General features: G+C 45.4%; 1 protein-coding gene across 3 annotated transcripts in view; it reads left to right on the top strand.

Moving 5' to 3' along the window:
- DOCK2 (dedicator of cytokinesis 2) overlaps positions 1–22,174 on the top strand; it is a 415,558-nt gene that overhangs the window by 383,787 nt on the left and 9,597 nt on the right. For all 3 annotated transcript variants that reach the window (XR_007461385.1, XM_049647803.1, XM_049647801.1), the window contains exons 41-46: positions 1,683–1,824; positions 6,423–6,504; positions 7,949–8,033; positions 9,581–9,667; positions 15,107–15,283; positions 16,723–16,806. Coding sequence is in view for 2 of the 3 variants with exons in the window: in XM_049647803.1 (XP_049503760.1) it covers positions 1,683–1,824; positions 6,423–6,504; positions 7,949–8,033; positions 9,581–9,667; positions 15,107–15,283; positions 16,723–16,806 (657 nt within the window). In the remaining variant the exon portion in view is untranslated. The remainder of the gene's footprint in view (positions 1–1,682; positions 1,825–6,422; positions 6,505–7,948; positions 8,034–9,580; positions 9,668–15,106; positions 15,284–16,722; positions 16,807–22,174) is intronic.

The raw sequence follows: 22,174 nt of genomic DNA, 5'->3' as shown, positions 1-22,174 counted from the left end.
ACTTACACTTTCTTCTGCATTTAGTCTGTAGTGATAGCACATATCATGCAGCTTCTGGGAAATTCTACCACACATCTGAGAGAATGATAGTGAAAAAGGCAAATAACAACTGACCATTATAATGAGGCGTGCTCCTTTATCTCATGAGGCCCTGAAAGGGTTTTAGGGACCTTCAGGGGTCTCTGGAGCATACTTTTTTTTTTTTTAACATTTATTCATTTTTGAAAGGCAGAGAGAGACAGCACAAGTGGGGGAGGGGCAGAGAGAGAGAGAGAGAGGGAGACACAGAATCTGAAGCAGACTCCATGCTCTAAGCTGTCAGCACAGAGCCCTATGTGAGGCTCGAACCCATGAACTATGAGATCATGACCTGAGCTGAAGTCGGATGCATAACTGATGCAGCCACCCAGGCCCCCCTCTGGAGCATACTTTCTGAAGTAATGCTCTTGTGGATTATTCACTGATCATGTAGAGAGTTGGATTAGGTCAGCTGTAGGCTTCCTTCCCAGAGGACTCCATCCAGTGAACCTGAGGTTCAATTCTAAAGTCAGGGACATTCAAAAGAAACAGCAAATCTGATCTCTGACCTTACTTGATTTGCAGTCTAGTTGAGAAGCTAAGTTACTCACTGTTACCAGTCAATGGGGAAGTCAGAGTGGACTCACAAAAGTAAGCACCACAGGCTGCAAAAGAGGTAGAGAATGAGGGTTTCCTCATTGGAGTAGAGGTGGCTTTCCAAACCTGATTGTACATCAGAACCCCCTGGAGAACTTGTTAAAAACACATATTTCTGGATCTTACTCCCACAGATTCCATTTCAGCAGGTCTAGAGCAAGGCCTATGGATCTGAACTTCTAGAAGTCTCCTAGGCCCATCTGCCAATCACCCAGATTTGGAAGCACTGACACGCAGAGGTGACAGACGTGGGTTTAGACTGAAGAGCTTCTGGGCCAGTAGAGGTGGCACGGATGGTAGATATGATCTAGAACAAGGTTTCTCAACCTCAGCTCTACTGACATTTTAGGTCAGGTTGTTCTTTGTTAAGGGGGCCGTCCTGTGCATTAAAGGACATTTAGTAGCATCCTGGGCTTCTACCCACGGGGTTCCGGTAGCTCCCCCTCCCCCAAGTTGTGACAACCAAAAATATTTCCAGACATGGCCAGTATCCCTTAGGAGGCAAAATCACCTCCTATTTGAAAACTACTGATCTAGAGAAGGCTAACATAGTCAAAGAAGGGTAAAGAATGTATTTTCATGGATTTAGAGCCAGGAGCGATGTGATGAGGGACCCAAAAACTGGTACCTTCCAACCTGCAGGCCCAGCCTACATGGCTCATTAAAGGCAGGAGGGACCTTTTGTGGTCATGCAAACAAAAGACCAGGTATGACACACTGAAAGCTGAGTGAAGAACAGTTCTGGAACTTATACATAGGACAGTTTGAAAAAGTTCTCAGCATCCACAATCCCCTCTCCTTTTAGAATCATTCTTTTTAAAGAAGTGGTATACCTAGCTAGGTCTGTGAGCTGAGCTTCTCTTTTCTGTGGTGGGGAAGCAGAAAGGAGAGAGATCTCTAGGAGGTCACCAGAGCCGGTGCTCATGTCACAAGCCCCCCAGCTTTGCTTGCGTCATGTTTTCCAAGCCTAGGCCCTAAGATCTCTGTTGGGTGTCATTTCTCTGCAGAACAAAGTGTTCATCTACCGAGGGAAGGAGTATGAGCGAAGAGAAGATTTCCAGATGCAGCTGATGAGCCAGTTCCCCAATGCAGAGAAGATGAACACAACCTCTGCCCCTGGGGATGACGTGAAGAATGCCCCAGGCCAGTGTATCCTTGGAGAATGGCCCAGCCGGGGCCAGGCAAAGGCCCACAGAGCCCCACCTTAGAGCTTAGAAGCTGCTGCCAGAATCATTGCAGTGGTGCCAATGTCAGTGTCTAGTATGGTATCCAAAGAATCCATCTCGGGAAATTCTAAATGTTGTGCTCATTGTTTAATTCACTCATTCATTCATTCTCATAGTGAATACTATAGAGCCCTGGCTCTATGCCAATCATTGTGCAAGACACTGATGATCACGCTCACAAAGTGGTCCTACCTTCAGGGAGCTCATAGTCTATCTAGCAAGTAAAAGAGACAGTGAACAACTAATTGCATCATTAAATATGTATTTGTAGAAATGGGATTAATGCCAAGAGGAAGCCATGCAGGACACTGTGGGAGGGCAGAGAAGGCTTCCTTGAGGAAGGTAATGTCTAAGGTTAGCAACAAGGCAAAGGTTAGCAGGAGGTGGGGAGAAGGGCCCAGACAGAGGGAAAGACAATCGTGCTCACAGGCCTTGAGTGGGAAGGAACACAGTGGCTTCCAAGAACTGGAATGGCACCTTACTTCTCTTATAATAAGATCAAAACTCCTGATCAAGGCAAGTAGGTTTTTCACCATCTGAACCCTGCCCCCCCTCCCCAGGATTCTTCCTTCCCTTTCTCATGTCTCTTTGGCCACACTGGCCTCGTTTCTGTTGTCTAAACACACCTAGCTGGTTCCCTCTGGACCTATGAATCTTCTGTTCCCTCTTCTCGCCATGCCCTTCCCCCAACCCCTTTCTTACCCATCAGATCTTAACTTGGTGTCACTTCCTGGGAGAGCTTTTCCTGGTCACTCATCTAAAGCGGCCTTTTCTGAACTCTCCATGAGCCTCTTATCTCACACTCTGTTTTCTTTAGAGACTTGATCTCAATCTGTTATCTTTTGTGCTTTTTAAAGGTCCACATAAGCTAGACTATAAGGTCTGGGAGGGCAGAGACCTGCACTGCCTTGTTTGCTGTAGTAAGTCCCCCCATCTCCCCTTGTGCCCAGCACAAAGCAAAAAAAAAAAAGTAATGATAATAAAATACTTGTTGATTAATGGAAAGGGAAACGAGAGAGAGAAAAGAGAGATAAAGAAAGAAAAGAAGGAGGGAAGGAAGCAGGGAGGGAGCCAGCTCACTGAAGTCTACAGAGGAGGGTATGGGGGATATGAGATGATGCCAGTGAGGTGTTCATAGGTCCAGGAGCTGACACTGGGCAGGGGGCAAGACTCCTGGTGGCAGAGAGCACATTAACCCAAGGATCAGGCAGACAGCTGAGTGGTGATGTATTAGCCCACCCTGGCTCCCAGCACCACACCCTGTAGCACAAATTAAGTTACAGCCTTTAAAATGGGGTTGACAGTTTGCATGGCTGGTCTGCTAAGTCTGCCGAACCTTAATCCAAATATTTTTCCCTTGGGTGATACATATTCATCTGTAACCTTTTCATTATGCTCACCTGCCCTTCATGCCTGCTCTACCATGGTATTTGCAAGAGGAAATGCAACTAGTCCTGGGGCTGACTGGTTACAAATGTGATTTTGGTTACAGGCGAGACAGGAGATTAGCACTAAGGCCCTTCTTAAGTGGACTCGTGGTGTTGAATAGCTCCATGGCATTTTAGCTTGGGGTGAAGGGAGACTACGCGTTACTAGGTTATCTCATCATATGCAGGCCTGATTTAGTAGCACCAGGAACCAGATTGAAAAGGAAAAATGGTTGAAATTCGCTAAAAGTCCTCTTCATGCCATGAATAGATTGAGTGCTTTATAACCATTATTTCTTTAACCCCCAAATAACTCTATGGGATGGGTATTATGTCTGTCCTATTTCATAGAGAAGGAATGTGTAGGGCAAAGAAGTAAAGTAGTTTTCCTAAGGTTACAAACCTAGTTATGGAAGTGAGATTTGAACTCCAAGATCTGTCTCAAAGTGTATATTCTTTCCATAATGCCATTACTTCCACTAAAATTAATGAACAGGATGTTCTTTATTAGCTGTTCATCATGTACCAGGCATTTTTCATGCATTGTTTCATTTAATCCTTATAGTAATCATATGAGTTGGGTATTATTACTCTCTGCATATACAAATAAGAAAACCGAGGCTCAAAAAATATAAGCAGCTTGCACAAGGTGCTGAAAACTGATGGAGCTAGGGTTTGAACCCAGATCTCCTTGTTGCCAAAACCTGAGCTCTGAATGCTCTGTCCTCTCACCTTTGCTAGTAGAAAAGCTAGCAAGCAGTTTTGGAAGGGCAACACATCTCATGTCTTCTCTTTTAGGTAACCAAGTAGGGGAAGACATTTGAAAGCTAAGGCCTCTTAGTTGAGTGTCCTGTCTCCCACATTCCCCCTGCCCAAACCTTGGGGTCCCAGTTCCATGTACAGACTCAACATGTAGTGAGACAGTCCAGCCATGCATCCTCCTGGGCATGATTTAAAGGCTCTGGTGTCACTAGTTTCCTCAGGACAGGTTTGGATTCTCCTCTTGGTCCAAGGCCAATTGCTAAGATCAGTGGATGTGACTTAGAAGCCTCTCTAGAACAAGGGTTGGCCAACTTCTGTATAAAGGACCAGATAGGAAATATTTCAGTCTTTGTCAGTCATGTGGTCTCTATGTCATAACTACTCAACTCTATTGTTGTAGTGGGAGAGCAGCCATAGATTGGCTGCTACATAAATGGATTGGTGTGGAAACCAAAGTGGTTTCCTTCCCAGAGAAGGGAGCTGTTGGCTATATGGCTTGAAAAAGAAAATGGTTTTTCTGAATATTACAGAAATCCTTCCAGTGAGGTTTGTTATTTATGTTAAGCATTGTGTTCTCTCTCTGTCTCTGTCTCTTTGTCTCTCTGTCTCTCTCTCTCTCTCTCTAAGGAACTCTCATTTAATGTGGAAATATTCTGCAGAGATAAAACAATTAAATTCACAGCATACTAATATGGAGTGAGTTTATCAGAGGGGGACAATTGAATTTAACTTGGAGTTATATTTTGGCCATTTCTTCTGTATGAAAGAATCATAGCCTCTGCCATCAAAAAACTCACAGTCTGGTGGGGAGGGTCTGGGAAGGGAAAAGACAGGAAGCTGGAGAGATAAGAGTCCTAAGTATAGGCAAAATGCTGTGGAGAGTCAAAGGAAGGAAACGACACCTGACTGAGGGTAAATTGAATACTTATGGAGCCTGTGGTATTTGACATTTGCCTCAAGGGCTCACGGGAAGAGGGGGTGATGTGAGAAAATATTTCAAGCAAAGGGCATAGTAGAATCTTTTGGGAAACCAGAGAGAAACTTTGAATGCCAGAAAGAAGAGCTTGTGATTCCTTGGTTGGCAAAAATTCCAGGCTCAGGGAGAGTTTTTGGAGTTGTGGTAATCATTGGGTGGAATGAAGGGATTAGAGATCTTGGATACCTGAAAAGAGATGAGTAAAGGAGACATGAAAGGCACGGGAAGGGAAACAGGGGCCAGGATATGGGATCAGTGATGACTGGTTTTGTTTATTTGGATTGCCATGCTATCGGTTTAAAATGAATAAAGTTCTAGAATAGGCAGACGAAGCTCCCATAGCCTGCGCCCATGGCAGGCATCACTAATCAATCATAGAACTCTTTCCCACTCAGCCTGGACATGGCCTCAAAATCCTGCCACAAGCAGTTACTTTCAAATTTTCAGGGCTGGAATGCAAAATGATATCTATTTGCATGCTCTAAAGCAGTGCTTCTCAAACTTAAAGATGCCTCTATATCACATGACGCTCTTATAAAACTCTAGACACTGATTCATAGGTGTGAGGTAGGTGTCACCATTTCTTATAATTTTTTAAATATTTATTTATTTTTGAGAGAGAGAGCATGGGCACAAGCAAGAGGAGGGGCAGAGAGGGGGGGGACAGTGGATCCAAAGCAGGCTCTGCACTGACAGCAGGGAGCCTGATGCAGGGCTCGAACTCATGAACTGTGAGATCATAACCTGAGCCAAAGTTGGGCACCCAGGTGCCCCCCAGACTCATCATTTCTAACAAGGCTTCAGGAGATGCAGATGCTGCTGGTCAAAGGAACACACTGAGGAGCAGTCTAGGGTCAAAGAACCCCAAGCGTGTGGTTAAAAGACCCAACTACAGACCTCTGTTCTGCTCTCACAAGCTGTGTGACCTTCAGTAATTCACCTGGCCTCTTTGACATTGATGTCCTCATCTATAAAGGGGGGAGAATTACATTAATAACTGCTGAGTGGAATTGGCGAGATGCAAGGAGACCATGGGGGATATGCTATGCAATTGACTGAGAACTATAAATTCATTATGGTATTACAGTTAGTATAGAAATGATAATGATGATTAAGGACCACTGAACAACTGTTAGCAAGGGCTGAGCCCTGGGATGGGCTTACAAGTGACAGGCAATTCTGATAAGGACCATGATGACTTCTAACTTGTCATTAGGATCTAGTTGGCAGCCAGCAGCCTGAGGTCAGTCATTCAATAAAATCTTGGCCCCAGGAGGGCTGTCGTGGGAGGTCTCAACTGGGAACTGTCCCTGCAGCCCACAACACGTTGTGAGCCCTTAACTACAGGAATCCCAGACATCCAGTGTTTCACCGTCCAGCCTGTCTTGGATGAACACCCAAGGTTCAAGAATAAGCCAGTGCCTGACCAGATAATAAAGTAAGACCCACAATTCATTGGAAGAAGGGATGGGGAAGAAAATCCTATGGAGCTGTCAAGCTGAGCTGGTGGCAGGACAGGCCCTGGTGCCCTCCCAGTTCTTTCTCTGGTTTAGCCAGCCTTTTATCTCTTTTCCTCTTGGGAAAAGAATGACCCCTCCAGCCCAATTAGCAATCTGGGTGCTGTCCCTGAAAAGGCTGAAGCCAGAGATGGGAGGAACAAGGCACAGTGAAATATCAGGAAGCAGCAATGACATTTCATTGAACTGGAGGTGGAGAGCCTGTCACTCAGGTGACAGAGTGGTTCCAGGGAATGGATAGCCAGAGTGTGTGGGCTGGGCAGGCAACAGGCAGGGTGAGGACGGGGACAGTGCTCATACTGAGCACGTTCTTCCAAAGGGACACCTTTTCAGCATTTGTTGAGGTTGTGCATTGACAGTGGATATGTCCTGACGATGATGAAGGGGCAGTAGAGAAAACAGCATAAAGGCAAGGTCTCCCTCCTTCTGTTCAGTAGCAGATTGTGAGGTCAGTGATGGAGCCATGAGGCAGGGGGCCTGTGGGGCACACCTCGGAGCTGCCCAATTTACCTTCCTCAGACCCGGGGTACCCAGTATAGCACCTCAAGTGCCTTAGAGAAAGCCCTCTCCTCTGGGAGGACAGTGGGAAGCAGGAGCTCTTTGTGAGAAGGAGTCTGTCCCAGCAGCCCCACACCAGTGCAGAAGGCTGAGCAGGTATAGCTCAGCTTGGGTCTGAACCTCCCCCCAACCTCTTCAGCCAGGCACTGGGGCAAGAGATAACAACCATCCAGCTAGCACCATGCCCTACCGGCCCCAGTGTTAGAACCTCCCCAGAGATTCAGGAAGAATGATTTGGGGGGTGGTTGGGATAACTAAAGAAATCTTTGGAAGATACCCCTGGGACATTAGGCTAGGACCATAGGCATATCTAGATTCTTCACTGAGGTCACAGAAATGATGACCTAGGTAGGCATTAATGGTAGAATTCCAGCTCCTTGGTACTCTAAGGGGTATTGTGTTCTTAAAGGACATGAGACCTGTTTAGCTTCTCAATCACCTTACAAGTAACACCTGATTTTATTTTTTAATGTTTATTTATTTTTGAGAGGTAGAGAGCACCTACAGGGGAGGTGCAGACATAGGGGAACACAGACGATGTGAAGCGGGCTCTGTGCTGACAGCAGTGAGCCTAATGCATGTCCCAGATTTACAAGCCTCGAGATCATGACCTGAGCAGAAGTCAGATGCTCAACCAACTGAGCCACCCAGGTGCCCCAGGAGCACCTGATTTTAAATGCTACAATTTTAACTGCCAGACCTGAAGTTCACTGTAGTGGGCCTCCCCTGACAGCACAAGGTCAGCTCAGGTTCTGTGTCAGCAACCTGGCATGCTACCAGGAGCCTCTGCCTCTTTCTGTCTTGCAGCTTTTATAAATCCAACTACGTGCAAAAGTTCCACTACTCCCGGCCTGTGCGCAAAGGGACCGTCGACCCTGAGAATGAATTTGCCGTGAGTATCTTCAGCAGCCTTGATCATTCCCCAGGGCCACTCATCCCAACCAGAACAGGTGTCTGTCAATGTCAGAATGGGAGGGCATTTGATCCAAAGCAAAAAGAAGTAAAGCTAACATCTACTGATACAATGACACCCATTCTCCAGTCTTTTCCATCAGGTTTGTTTTCATTTCTTGAACCTCTACACTTTCAAGATACCATCCAGGCCTTGTGTGAGGTGTACCTTTCAACCACAGGGCACTCAGGCATTTCCAGAAGGCAGGGACCCTCAGGCTAAGCAGGAGTGTTGATGAAGTCAAACCTTCCAGGACATACTAATAAGAAGACACAGTGATTTCAGTCCCCAGTGTCCGCTGTGTGCTTCCCAGCAAGGATCTGTCTTCTAATTCTCACGACTGGCAGAAGGAGGACGCTCTAAGTCTCTCCCAGCTCTTTGCCTTAGACTGATTCTTCAAATTTGGGAGCCACTCGCCCTTTCAGAATGTAGTGAACAGACTTGCTGGATAAAGGATTCTCAGCTGCATATTTTTTTCTGTTCATCACATTGAAGATTTCCTGCCATTCCTTTCTGGCCTGCCAAGTTTCAGTAGATAGGTCTGCCACTAGTCTTATTGGTCTCCCTTTATATGTTAGAGCGTGTTTATCCCTAGCTGCTTTCAGAATTTTCTCTTTATCCTTGTATTTTGCCAGTTTCACTATGATATGTTGTGCAGAAGACAGGAGTGCTGATGCATAGGGGCACTTGTACCCCAATGTTTATGGCAGCACTTTCAACAATAGCCAAACTATGGAAAGAGTTAAATGTCCATCAACTGATGAATGGATAAAGAAATTGTGGTTATATACACAATGGAATACTACTTGGCAATGAGAAAGAATGAAATATGGCCTTTTGTAGCAATGTGGATGGAACTGGAGAGTGTTATGCTAAGTGAAATAAGTCATACAGAGAAAGACAGATACTGTATGTTTTCACTCTTATGTGGATCCTGAGAAACTTAACAGAAGACCATGGGGGAGGGGAAGGAAAAAAAAAAAGGCTAGAGAGGGAGGGAGCCAAAACATAAGAGACTTTTAAAAACTGAGAACAAACTGAGGGTTGAGGGGGGGTGGGAGGGAGGGGAGGGTAGGTGATGGTATTGAGGAGGGCACCTTTTGAGATGATCACTGGGTGTTGTATGGAAACCAATTTGACAATAAATTTCATATTTAAAAAAAAAGAATGTAGTGAACACTGTGAACACCCCTCCACCCCAGAAAATGCAGATAGATGCATTCATTATTGCTTAAAAATTCTGACTATTCAGAGACCCCAGGTTAAAACTTACCAGGCCTAAATCCAGGGAAAACTTAAACTTCACATCAGGAAAGAATTCTTAAGGGTAAAGTGGGAGTATGTTTCTGGGTCTTGCAACATTTATTCAGGCTCTGGGTTGATGAGAGGTTTGGGGGCCTGGCTGGGTTCTTGCCAAACTTCTCTAATAGCCAGGTTTCCTAAGTGTGTTTCTTTTCTACCCTTGCCACCCCCTGCTTATGGGACAGTCGATGTGGATCGAGAGAACCTCCTTCATAACTGCATACAAGCTTCCAGGGATCCTGCGCTGGTTTGAAGTGGTTCAAATGTCCCAGGTGAGTCTACAGGCCCTCAGGGAATAGTACATCTCAGGAGCCCTTTAACTGTAAGAAGGAGACAAGCTTTTGTTCAAGGCCACTGGGGAAATGCTAGAATTCCAATGCAGGAAGGGACCTGAGGTACTATCTGGATTACCTGCTTTCAGATTTTTTTCTTAAGCATCAGGTAAACTGAAATGAAGCCTACATAGAGTCCTGTAATAAAGCTGATGAATGGGGGCTTCTGTGGTTGGGTGCAGCGAGGAGGCAGAGAGCCTAGAACACCATCCACTTAATCATGTCCTCATATCTTTCTATCTCAGCAGCAACTTAGGGCACCTCTGAAGAATCCCACTATGAACCCATTTTATAGTTGGATAAACTGAGGCTCAGAGAGAGGCAATCACACAGAGGCAAAACACCGGCTAGACTGCAATTGTTTGAATATGTCTTTTGCATCTCAATAAACTTCAGGGTCTCCATGTCCTCAAACAGCTAAGGATCTTGCAGCTCCCAGGATGCCAGGGAAAGGCCAGGGTGGTTGTGAGGAAACTTAAAAAGTGGTGACATATTCAGGGTGTCTTATTCATTTTATTCATTTAACAAATATTTAATAAGTACCTAACACATGTCAAGCACTTGAAGATTTTTCAATGAAGCTTACATTCTAGTAGGAACGACATACTGAAAAGTCAAAGTAAATATAATAATGTCATGGTGATAACCAGTTTGGAGAAAAATAAAAGAAAGGTGGTACAGGAGAGATGTTATTTCAAACAGGGTGGCCAGGCGAAAGCCTCCCTGCCAAAATGGCTTTTGAGCAAAGGCCTGCAGGAAATGAGGGAGTGGACCACACAAATATTACAGAGAAGGACATTCTAGCACTCTAGCAAGTACACAGGCCCTATGGACAGAACATGATTGTGTCTGATTCAGGGCAAGTGAGGATGAGTAGGAGGAGCCCGATACCAAGTCCTGTAGGACCCTGTAGGCCAGCATAGGACTTTAGCTTTTCTACCGAATGCCTTAGAGCCACGAACAGAGGAGGGACATGGTCTGACTGATGTGTTCAAGCTACTGTATCATCAGCTTGAAGCCATTCCACTCCAGCCTTTAATGTCCCCCAGCAGCTTGATGGCCCTCCAATCTCCTGTGCACAGGCTTGGCCTAGACCTTAGGAGAAATGTAATAATGATTATGACATTAGCAAATGTTTATCAAGCATATGCTAAACTGTTCACATGCATGACCTCATTTAAACCCCTCAACAATGCCACAAGGTAGACATTATTATTCTCCCATTTGATAGATGAGGGGACTGATGTACAGGTTATTTAAGGTTAGTGAAAGAAGTGAGATTTGACTTTCACCTCCTATATCAGATATCTCTGACTGGATTCCCTCTCTCTTTCTTCCTGAGCATATCCCTAGTCCATCCCAATGATAAGCAGCACCATGGAAAGGAAGAAACTATTCATGTCCTTTACTCATGGGACACATTGGTACATGATAAGGTTTGACAGGTGTCCCAGGCACTGCATCAAGGGCTTTAAAGCACTATCCCATTTAATCCTCACAAAACCCTGTGACATAGATACTGTTACTAATCCCATTTTTGAGGTAAGGAATCAGAAACTTTCTGCTAATATGTAGCCTCTACCCATTGGCCCTGGCTGTGACCTATCCTTTGGGGGTACTCTTTTCCCTGTACCTGCTAGGCCATGGGCAAACTGTAGGAGGTCCTGCTGTGCTCTCTGCCCTCCCACCCACCCTCCACCCCCATTATGGTGTTTCTCCTCAAAGCACCCATCACCCCCTAAGAGACTACATAATTTTCCCATAGGTTTATTTTTAATATCTAGAATTTTAAATATAATAACATATTAGAATATCATCTCTACTAGAATATAAGCTCCAGGAAGAGAGGTTTTGGTCTATTTTATTCCCTACCACATCTCTGAGTGCAAAAATTAGTTTCAGGCACATAATTGGTGCTCAAGACAATTTGTTCAGTAAATCCATCAATAGTCACTCAATTAATATGCAGAACCCCATAGTATCTGAGCTGGTTATTTATTTTATGAACTCAGGGTTGTGAATTTAGGAAAGAGCCAGCATTTTTGTTTTGCTTTGTTTATACTGGTACCTTCTGATATAAGGGTGGGAAGACCTCCAAAAAGTTTATTGCAATCAACTTATCTCTGATAGCCTCCCCTCAGTTGGGTTACCGAGAACTTCAGGATGTCTCAGACATAAAGGTTTCATGCCTGCCAAGTGAGCTCATTTTCAAAAAATTTGGTTTTGTCTTGTATGAATTTGTATCTTGGCTGTTTCTTCCATGAATTGTCAACACTATGGGACTGTTTGTATACAGCCGTGTTTTCTGATGGGATTCAAGTGTCAGTTCTGCATATTAAGGGTTCTTTACTTGTTCTTGGCCCTGAAAACATGCAGTCTTTACAAGTCACCCCAATCTGGGGATCAGAGACCCATATTCAACTCAGGCATTAACGAGCTATATGATGTTGGACAAACACTGTATTTCTGGGCTTTAGTTTTCATCACCTGCAAAATAGAGATTAAAAAACCATGGAATTGCAGAACTGAAAGGTACTTTAGAGGTCATTTAGTCCAAGAGCTGCAAAATCAAAAGCCTTCAGAACCCAGGAAGATAATGTATGTATGTAAAATAGTGACATCAAGACAACAGGGAGTGGCAGAAACTGTGGCAAGCTCCCTCCAGGTGAATTAATTTTTTTTAAAAAGTGAGAACTCACATACTGGCAAAATGATAGACTTCTCCGGGCCCAATTGGCCTATCAGTCTCCAGTGTGCAAAGCCATTCCTGGTTTTTGTCCAGTCCCTTTATTTGCTTATAAAAACACTGAAGTCCAGAGTGGGACTTGAAGTGTCAAAGTAATCAGTGGTAGGAGTAAATTATGCCTGTCTCATGCAGCTCATGGGATTCCTAAGAGGATTTAGGAGGGTGAGATGAGAGAAACGCCTTTGAAGAATATGGAATTCAGCCACTTGATTGCAAGGGATTACCATCACTTCATCTTTTGGCTGATGTTTCTCCCCCTTAAAACTGTTTCCAAAGTATTTCCTCCCTGATAATTTATTTGCCCCTCACAGCAAGTTGGGCAAGTGTTAAACACCTATACTGTACTGTACTGCAGAAAAGGAAACCAAGGCTTAGCTTAGAAAAGTGTCCAGAGCTCCAAGAGGCTGACTGAATCCTAACAGAGAATTTAAGGCAAGTTTGGTAGCAGAGTGTGAGCTGTCTGTGGTGGGAGAAGCTCACCTTTGGAATCAGGAACACCCCTGTCCCGGTTTCCTCCCAGCTCTGCAGTCATCTGCCCTGGGGCAAGTGACCTGACCTGCTGACCTGCTGCAGGGGGAACAAAAAGAAAGTGCGAGAGTGTTATAAGCCCAGCGTGGGCTGACACATAGGAGGCAATCAGTAAATGGAGCCGGCTCCATTATCATGATCAATGCTTTTATTCCTGTTACCAGCCCCTGACATCCAGGCCTCCCACCAAATACATAACCCCATAACTCTGCTGAGAGCTGTATATTCAGTCATAGGTGAGAAACTCAAAGAATGTTCATTCTCATTCTCTGTTCCTGATGGTTATAATGAGGTTAAAGACTTAGGGATTCAAAAATAGCTTCAGAAATGAGGGGAAAAGCCAATCAATAGGACTTTCCATTTTTAATAACTCACCTTAAAGCCTGCATGTTTCAGACATGCCAGGCTATTGTTGAAATCCAGGTGTGGTGCTGGGCTGAATCCAAGTGGTCCTGACAGATTTTCCTTAGAACTCGGTCTAGACCTCAGCTTTGTAAAACCCTTGTGGGGCTGGTCTGTGTGCTGCACTGAAATGAGACCCAGGGGTGCAGCTTGTGGCATATGGACTGCAGCGCCCACCAACACGAGCAGCCTTCACCTCAAGTTCATTTCCCTCCTCGTATGTGTGTTTGTGTGTGCGCACGAGCGTGTGTGTGTGTGTGTGTGTGTGTGTGTGTGTCTGAATGTTGGCTGTGCCAATGTGAATGTGGCAGGGGGCAGAAAGAAACAGAGGTGGCATCTACCCTTTTTTGCTGCAGAGAGCAGTCATCCTCACAAAGGTTCAGAAACACGGAGGTAAGAGGCTCGGATTTCACAGATCCAAGGAAATGGTTTAAGAGGATGACCAAGAACATGGCTGTAGAGGCTGGTTCTGCCCTTCTCATATACACAGTAGTTATAACTAGCAGGTGCCCATTTTTAAAGAACTCTGCTATGAGTCAAGTGTTGTATTATCTAAAACAATCTTTGCTACTTCCCAGTGAGGCAGCGACTATATCACCATCATCTCACAGATGATAAAATGTAGGGTCCCTTCTTCCAAGAAGTCTTCTCCAATTCCTTGGCCCTTTTGTCCAGCCTCTACCCTGCCCTGCTGACAAGTCTTCCCTTCTGAGGACGACTGCTGGTCTCTGTCCTAACACCGACAAGACTTAATAACAATGGCTACCAGCTACTCTCTGAAGCGGGTTTTCTTATCCTCATTTTACCAAGGAGTCAACCAAGGCTCAGAAAGGTTAGAAACTGGCCTAAGGTAACACAGCTCGAAAAAAATGGCAGAGCTGAGATTTATACTCAGCTTTACTTTGTTTAGTTCAAGGGTCCACAAACTATGGCCTGTGGGCATGATCCCACCTGCACCTGTTTTATTGAAACAGCCAGGTTCATTCATTTACATATTGCCTGAAGCTGCTTTCTCTCTGCAAGAGCAGGGTTGTATCCTTGCAGCAGAGCCTAAAATATCCACTGCCTGACCCTTTCACAGAAAAAGTGTACAGACCCCTGTGCTTAGTTTTGCATTCCAGATCCCATCTTTTGAAAACCGCACTGTTTTGCCAGTTCCCATTTGATGGCACTCTGTTTATATGCTTTCTAAGAGGTGTTGGAAAGGGGGTTAGTTTTATCTTCTCATCTAAACTGAACCTGCCTTGGAGCAGTGACCCTTTATACAACAATCTTAGGACCTACTATGGGCCAGGCTGGGTGATCACATCACCAGGTGCTCACACAGCTAATAGCTCACACATAGTAGGCGGACAACCAATACCGGATAGGTTGAATTGGAGCGTGTTTCGCCCAGGTAATAAGAAGAGAAAACTCTCCCGAGAGCATACCCAGCTTCTGAAACCCCAGCCAGAGCTTGAGACTTCCTGCCTCTACCTCTCCGGGGAAATGCCTTTCTCACTAAGCAGAAAGTTAGCCTGTCTCTCCCCAGACAGAAGACAACCCCTAGAGCTCACTAATTATAACAAGAGCCTGTTACAGTCCCTCAGGGAGCATTGCTTCATTTGAATTCCAACCCTGGTTGAAATCAATACCAATAATTCTATCTGTTTTTAAAGCGACCTGCTAAGGCTCTTTCTTCTTGGTGATCTCGTTTTCAACAGACCACAATTAGTCCTCTGGAGAATGCCATCGAAACCATGTCCACAGCCAATGAGAAGATCCTGATGATGATCAACCAGTACCAGAGTGACGAAAGCCTCCCCATTAACCCACTGTCCATGCTCCTGAATGGGATCGTGGACCCTGCTGTCATGGGAGGTTTCGCCAAGTACGAGAAGGTGAGGGCTGCTGTTCAGGCCCCAGTGGAGACAGAGCAGTGGTAGGAGGGCCCCCGGGGGAAGATGTAACTGCCTGTCACTATCTTACTGTAGCTGTTTGTCAGCTTGGCAGACCTCATACATCTTCCAGAGTTTCTACAGCCCCTCTCTCATCTCCTTTCCAGCCTCAATGCTACATTCTGCTGTGGCAGGAAGGAATAGGGATCACACAGATCCCCTATGCCTCTGGGCACATCCAGGCACCTCCATCGGTGAAAGGCTCTGGATCTGAGCCAGATCGCAAAAGTACAGGAGCCACAAATCAAAGTGCATGCCACTTCGTGTGAATCTATCTCTTCCACAGATGATTAAAATGACCTCAACAAATGGAAATAAATGAAACCCAGGGTCTGTGAAAATAGAGAAAAGAGAGGAGATCAACTCCAAAATGGGAGTTATAATCTGGGTATCCAGATCATAAGGTCCCTCCAGAGATACCTACACATTTTAGCCACCGATTTTATTTTTGAGCCTCCTGGTATCCATGGCAAAAAGGGAAATGCCAATAATTCTATGAGACATATTTTCCACTGGGGAAAATACCAGTTTCTCAGGAGAGGGACAGAGCTTTTCCCAACACTAAAGTAGAAGAAAAAGTCCTTATTGTGCTTCTACCTAGTACAGACATTAATAGCACAGATGGGAAAATGAATGCCTCATTCCAATATATCTCATAATGAATTCCCTATTAATCTTTTCTGTGTCCTCCACTGATATAAAACTAAGAAAACTATGCAGTAGTCTAATTCAGGGACAGTAATTCCAGTCATACAAGCAGTCCTTCTAGCCACCCTGGGATACCCCATCAGTCATCATCAGTAACCCTTTGTTTAGCCTTGAGAGGTGATAATATATGTCTGTGTGTGTGCACACACGCAAAGGACATAAGTCTCAGAAAGAGCTGGGGGGTGGGGGTGCGGGCAAGGGCACACACAGTAAGGGAGGTGGTAAGGCCACCTGGAGCACCACGGGTGAAATAACTCTTTGAGTTCCCTTCCCTGAGGCAATGCTCTCAAACTTGAAGCAGCATCAGAATCTCCTCTGGGGCTTCTTCCTCCACATCCCCACCCACCCCACCTAGAGGTTCTGATTCAGTAGGTCTGGGTGAGACCCAAGAATTTGTACATCTGACAGATTCCCAACTGAGGCTGATGCTTCCGCTCCAGGGAGACTTGGAGAACTCCTTCCCTGGGGTTTGTGGTCCTTGCCCAATGGGGTCTGATCTGAGCCTCTAGGAAGAGGAAACAGTGTCAGTCCCTACAGGTCCCTGTCCCATCCAAATACGTGTGACCTCATGCCTGCCCCCCTCACATGGAGTCCTCTCACAGTAACAGAGACATTGGTTTTGGGGTCCACGCCAAATGAACAGGAAATCCAAACTTCCTGCCTGTCCTCCCCAGGCCTTTTTCACAGAGGAGTACACGAGGGATCACCCTGAGGACCAGGAAAAACTGAGCCGCCTCAAGGACCTGATTGCATGGCAGGTAAAGTGTAGCTGGACTGGGGCGGGGTCGCCCTGCCTGCTTTCTGTCCTGTTCTGACTCCCTTGCCCTCTGCTTGCTAGCTTCTGGCTGGCGTGGCCTAGGTTAACCTCTTCTCCTGTCCCTTGACTTTCAGCCCTTCTTCTGAATCTACATCTCACACAAGCAGGCTTATCCTGGAGCGGGGATTTGGGGCACTGCACCCTTGGGGTGCTGGGCAGCGATGCTGTGCTGCATGATGCTAACACTGCTCTATCGAATGGATGTTGAATTCAGAGGAGGTGGCTTATCCCAGTGGGACTGAAATGAAAGCCAGGACCCCCCCACCTGGCACACGCCAATCAGATAGTAGAAGATTTGGGCCCCCCACATGTACTTCTCCTCCTGCTAAAGCTGACCCAGTTTGTGGCAGATAGTGCTCAGATGGATTACCAGGTTTGGGAAATAATTGAGGCCTCTGTCTGGTGGGGTTTGGGTCAAAGAGCCTGCATTCTGCACCTCCAGAGCCAAGCCAGAAAACTTGGATGGCCCTGTCCTTCCTTCTGCGCGCTTGTCTTTGTCTCCCCTCCATCCCTTCTCTCCTGGCACCCCGCCCCCTCCCTCCATGATCTCCTTTCTATCTCTTTCTTCCTGCACATCTGTCCCTTTTTCTCATAGATGTTTCGGCTTCTATCCCTCCTCTCTCTGTCTTTTGCCTCCCTCTGCCCCTCACATCTTACTCCTCTCTCTCCTTCCCTTCCTCTTCTCTCCCCACTTCCCTTCCTCCTTCTCCCTGCCTTTCTCCAGCTCCCTCTCCTGTGTTTTCCCTCCCTCCTTCTCTCTCCCTCCCTCTCTCCCTTTGTTTCTCTCTCCCTCTCATTCTCACTCCCTAGAGAAGAAACAGTCCGCCAGACCCCCTCCCCCCCAAGAGGCCTTCAAAGGACAAGCCTCTCCCTCTTTGCACTTCAGCTTGCTCTGCAGGGAGCACTCAGCACCCAGAACACCAGGTGGGCTCCAGAGGGCAGGAGCTGGAGGGAGGCACAGGGAGCAGGGGGCAGCTTTCTGCAGCTGCCTGTCCTCCCTCCCTCCCTTCTTGCCAGTCACCCTGCAAAGAAAAGCAAGCTATTGTGGTAGGGAGTTTTTGTTACTCTAGGGAAATCAGGGAATGAGAAGCATTGGGTGCAGCCTCTTTTCTTAAAATAAGGATTCCTAATTCAGGTCCTTCTCTGCCTCTGCCAATTTATGCAAAGAGAGGCTTTAAAAATGAAACAGCAAGTACTGCACAGACACAGTTTCCTGAATGCATTTTGTGTGTCTGGAATTTTCTCTCCCTTCTTACCTTGTGCCACCTGTGAAACCCAGACATACCCAAGATCCCCAGCTTTCTGAGGTCATCATGGTCTTTAATACCCAAATAATGGTAGCTCCCACTCACACCGCCAACCCGGGAATCAGGAAGGCCTGGCTTTGATTAGTCCCCTTTCTCAGGTATTTCTGGGATGCCCTAGGGAGGGCCAGCATGTCACACAAATTTGTTGGGTGTTGGGTGTCACTCTCAATCCATAACACTGCCCTGGGCCCCTCCCTGGGCAGGTCTTATCACCTGGTAGTGGGTCCTCCATGTTGTGCCCACCACACCCAAAGCATGAACCTCAGCCTCACAGCACAGCTAGTTCCAGGCTGTGCCTTCTAAAGACAATTCTACCAAAGTCTTGGAGCTAATGGGCAGACACTACGAAGACAGAAGACTTGGAAAGCATTAGCTTGGGCTCTTCAGACAACACCCCCTAGTGGCCACTTCCTCCAAAGCACAGACCCCGCCCCCAGTGAACCACCATGTTACAGAGGCCCCTCCCCACTCAGTACTGCCAAGGGGGCCACGTCCCTTCCTCCCAGGGTCCAGGTGCCCTAACTTTGGGCACTTTACACTCAAAGATGTTGCCCTGCCAGGGTGAAAGCAGCCTTGTTAACAATACTACATACAGCGAATTAGCTCTTCCTTGTCTGTTCTGTTCATTCTTGTACCTTATATTTATTGAGATCCTACTGTGTGCCCAGCCATAGAAATAGTGCTGGACAGATCTAGGCCTGCTCCTTGCCCTCTTGGAGCTTAATTCTAAATTGGATCTTGGTTTCACAAAGCCAGATACACTTTGGATTTTCCTCAAAGTCAGAGAACTGTAGATTTCAAAAGGGAATGTCCTTGTACCTAGTCTAGCAACACAACAAAAGCCAGAGCCTTCCAAGTACTTTTTTTGTGTTCAAGATTTCACAGGTCTCTAGACTGATTGCTTAATTTTTTCTTCTTTGTAAAGCTTTTCTCTATATTTACTGGCATGGAAAGATGTCTACAGTACATTTGTCCTTTAAATGTTTTGTGAAATATTACATATAAAAAATGTGCATAGCAAAAATATACAGCACAGTGATTTATCACAAAATGTATATCCATTTGACCACCATCCAGGTGAAGAAATAAAATTCTGCCAGCACCCAGAAGCCAGCTTGTGTCTATAAGCCCAGATTGTAGTCATTGCTAATCTTCCCCAAGGCTGACCACTACCCAGCTTTTGAAGTAAACATTTCCTTGCTTTTTAAAAAATAGTTTTCAGGGAGCCTGGCTGGCTCAGTTGGCTGAGCATCCGATTTCGCCTTAGGTCATGATCTCATGGTTTGTGAGTTCAAGCCGGGCATCGGGCCTCCTGCTGTTGGCACAGAGCCCTCTTCAAATCCTCTGTCACCTTCTCTCTCTGCCCCTTCCCTGCTCCCACTTGCTCTCTCTCTCTCTCAAAAATAAATAAAACATTACATAAATAAATAAATAAATAAATAAATAAGACATTATTATTATTATTAAATAATAATAAAATAAAAAATAGTTTTCATCACCCAAGCACTCATTCCTAAACACTAGAGTTTACTTTTGCCAATTTTTGGCCTATAATATAAATGGAATCACATAGTATGCATTCTTTTGGGTCTAACTTATTTGCTAAATGTTATGCTTGAAAAATTCATTCATCTTGTTGTATATAGCTATGATTAATTCATTTTCATTTATTTATTTGTTTATTTATTTTAAAAATTTTATATTTATTTTTGAGAGACAGAGAGAGACAGAGCCTAAGCAGGAGAGGGGCAGAGAGAGGGGGAGACACAGAATCCAAATCAGGCTCCAGGCTCTGAGCTGTCAGCACAGAGCCCGACGGGGGGCTCGAACCCACAAACTGTGGGATCATGACCTGAGCCGAAGTCGGACGCTTAACTCACTGAGCCACTCAGGCACCCCTTATTTATTTATTTATTTTAGAGACAGAGAGTGCAAGCAGGGGAGAGGGGCAGAGGGAGAGAGAGAGAATCCCAAGCAGGCTCCGTGCTCAGCATGGAGCTGACATGGGGCCAATCCCATGACCCTGGAGTCACGACCTGAACTGAAATCAAGAGTCGGACAGTCAACTGACTGAGCCACCCAGACGCCCCTCATTTTCACTGATGTGTAATAGTCTGTACAGCTGGATTGTGTAACTATATCAAAACGTATTTATTTATTTTTCAACTGATGGAGATTTAGGTTGATTGTAATTTGGGGCTATTACAAGGAATGAGCATCTTTATATGTGTCTTTTGGGCACACATATGCATAAATTCTGTTGGGTGTGTGCCTAGGCATTGAGTCACTTACAGTATATGAGAATATGTAGCTCTGGCAAATGCAGCCAAGCTTCTATCAGCATAGGTTGATTTTGCCTGTTCTTGAACTTTATATAAATGGTATTACACAGTATGTACTACTGCGAGTCTGGCTTCTTTTGCTCAACACAGCGCCTTTGACATTCATCCAGGTTGTTACAAATATCAGAAGTTTGTGGTTTTTGTTTCCCTCATCCACTGAATGAATATACAACATACTGAATAATATGCCAATTTATTTATCCATTCTCTTGTTGGTGGACATTTGGGTTGCTTTCCAGTTTTGTGTAGTATGAATAAAGTTGCAAAGAACATTCTAGTTCGTGTCTTTTGGTGAACATAAGTACTCACTTCCCTCAGCATATATCTGGTACTAGAATTTCCAGGTCAGGCATCTTTCGCCTTCCTGGATACCAAGAAACAGTTTTCCGAAGAACCAGCTTTGGCTTTGCCAGTCCTCTCTGCTGTAAGTTTGTTTCCTTTGTCATTCAGGCCTACTCTCATTTTTATTAATGTCTTTCCTTCTACTCTTACTGGGTTTAATTTGCTGTTCTTTTACTAATATTTTGGGATGGATGCCTACATCATTGATTTTTTTTGTCCTTTTTAATAGGTAAAACTAAAGCTATAAGTTTACCTTCATTCTTTATATATTATTAGTTTTTATATGTGGTATTTCTATTATCATTCTTCTTTTTTTAATAAAATATTTCTTATTTCATGGATGGAGGATCTCTTCTGTTTCTATATACTTAGTAAACTTTGTAAAATAATGTTTCTTAGGCCCTCTTCACCCTCCCTGTTTTCTTCAAGTTCGTTCATTTCTTCCTCCCTTCCTCCCCTGCTTTTTTCATGCCTTCCTTTTTGTTTTCTTTCCTGTCTGTTGATTCAGATCTCGGTCTTTCATATTAGAGAGTTTCCTTCAATGTCTGGTGATCTTCATAGTTGGGACTGCAGCACTAAAGAGCTAAGTGAAACCTTGGGTACATGGATGATGCCTTTGTCAACTGGATGGCATCATTCTATAGTAACTGAGCAGTCCACAAATGTCTGTATAACGGGCCATTCACTTTCTCCAGGGAGAACTCTCTCAAACATAGGAGAGATCATCCTGGCGACTATGCTGCTGGAGTTCGTGAGTTGGAGTAAAGGTCTGACTACCAGTGTGCCGACTTCCCTTCCACCCCCTGCTTTCAGCCTGGCTTGTCATCCCTGACTTGTGTTGTGCCTGGTACCCTTGAGCCCAGCACTCCTTGTCCTAATCGTTCTGAAGGAAAAGCCCCTTCTTCTTGGGGAACTGAGAAAACGGCACTTGGCTACAGGGTGAAGTGGTGAGGACCTGGAGATCTGACTGCTGCTGTCACAGAATTTCAATGTATCCCTCTGTGTTCGGCTCCTTGAGTCACCCTAACTTTTCTGGGGTACCTGGTGCCTCCGATGCCTAAGCTTCTCCTGGGTTTCTAGAGGCAGGTGGGCCTCTTTTTGTCACTCTCCCCCCACTGCTCTGGAAGGCGAGCTGCCATCCTCCATCCACTGGCCATGTTGTAGGTCGGATCAGATTCCGGTAACTCCTTCATCTTGTCATTTCAAGGGTGCCTCCCGGAGAAGGAGGCAGGATGTCTTTATGTCGCCATCATGGACACCTACTTGTTGTTTAATCCCCACAACGCGCCTGGGAAGTAGGAATGATTTTCAACTCCTT

This window comes from Panthera uncia, assembly GCF_023721935.1.
Source record: "Panthera uncia isolate 11264 chromosome A1 unlocalized genomic scaffold, Puncia_PCG_1.0 HiC_scaffold_17, whole genome shotgun sequence".
Taxonomy (NCBI): Eukaryota; Metazoa; Chordata; class Mammalia; order Carnivora; family Felidae; genus Panthera; species Panthera uncia.
Note: the sequence above shows the minus strand (reverse complement) of the source record. Positions and strands in the feature narration are given on the sequence as shown.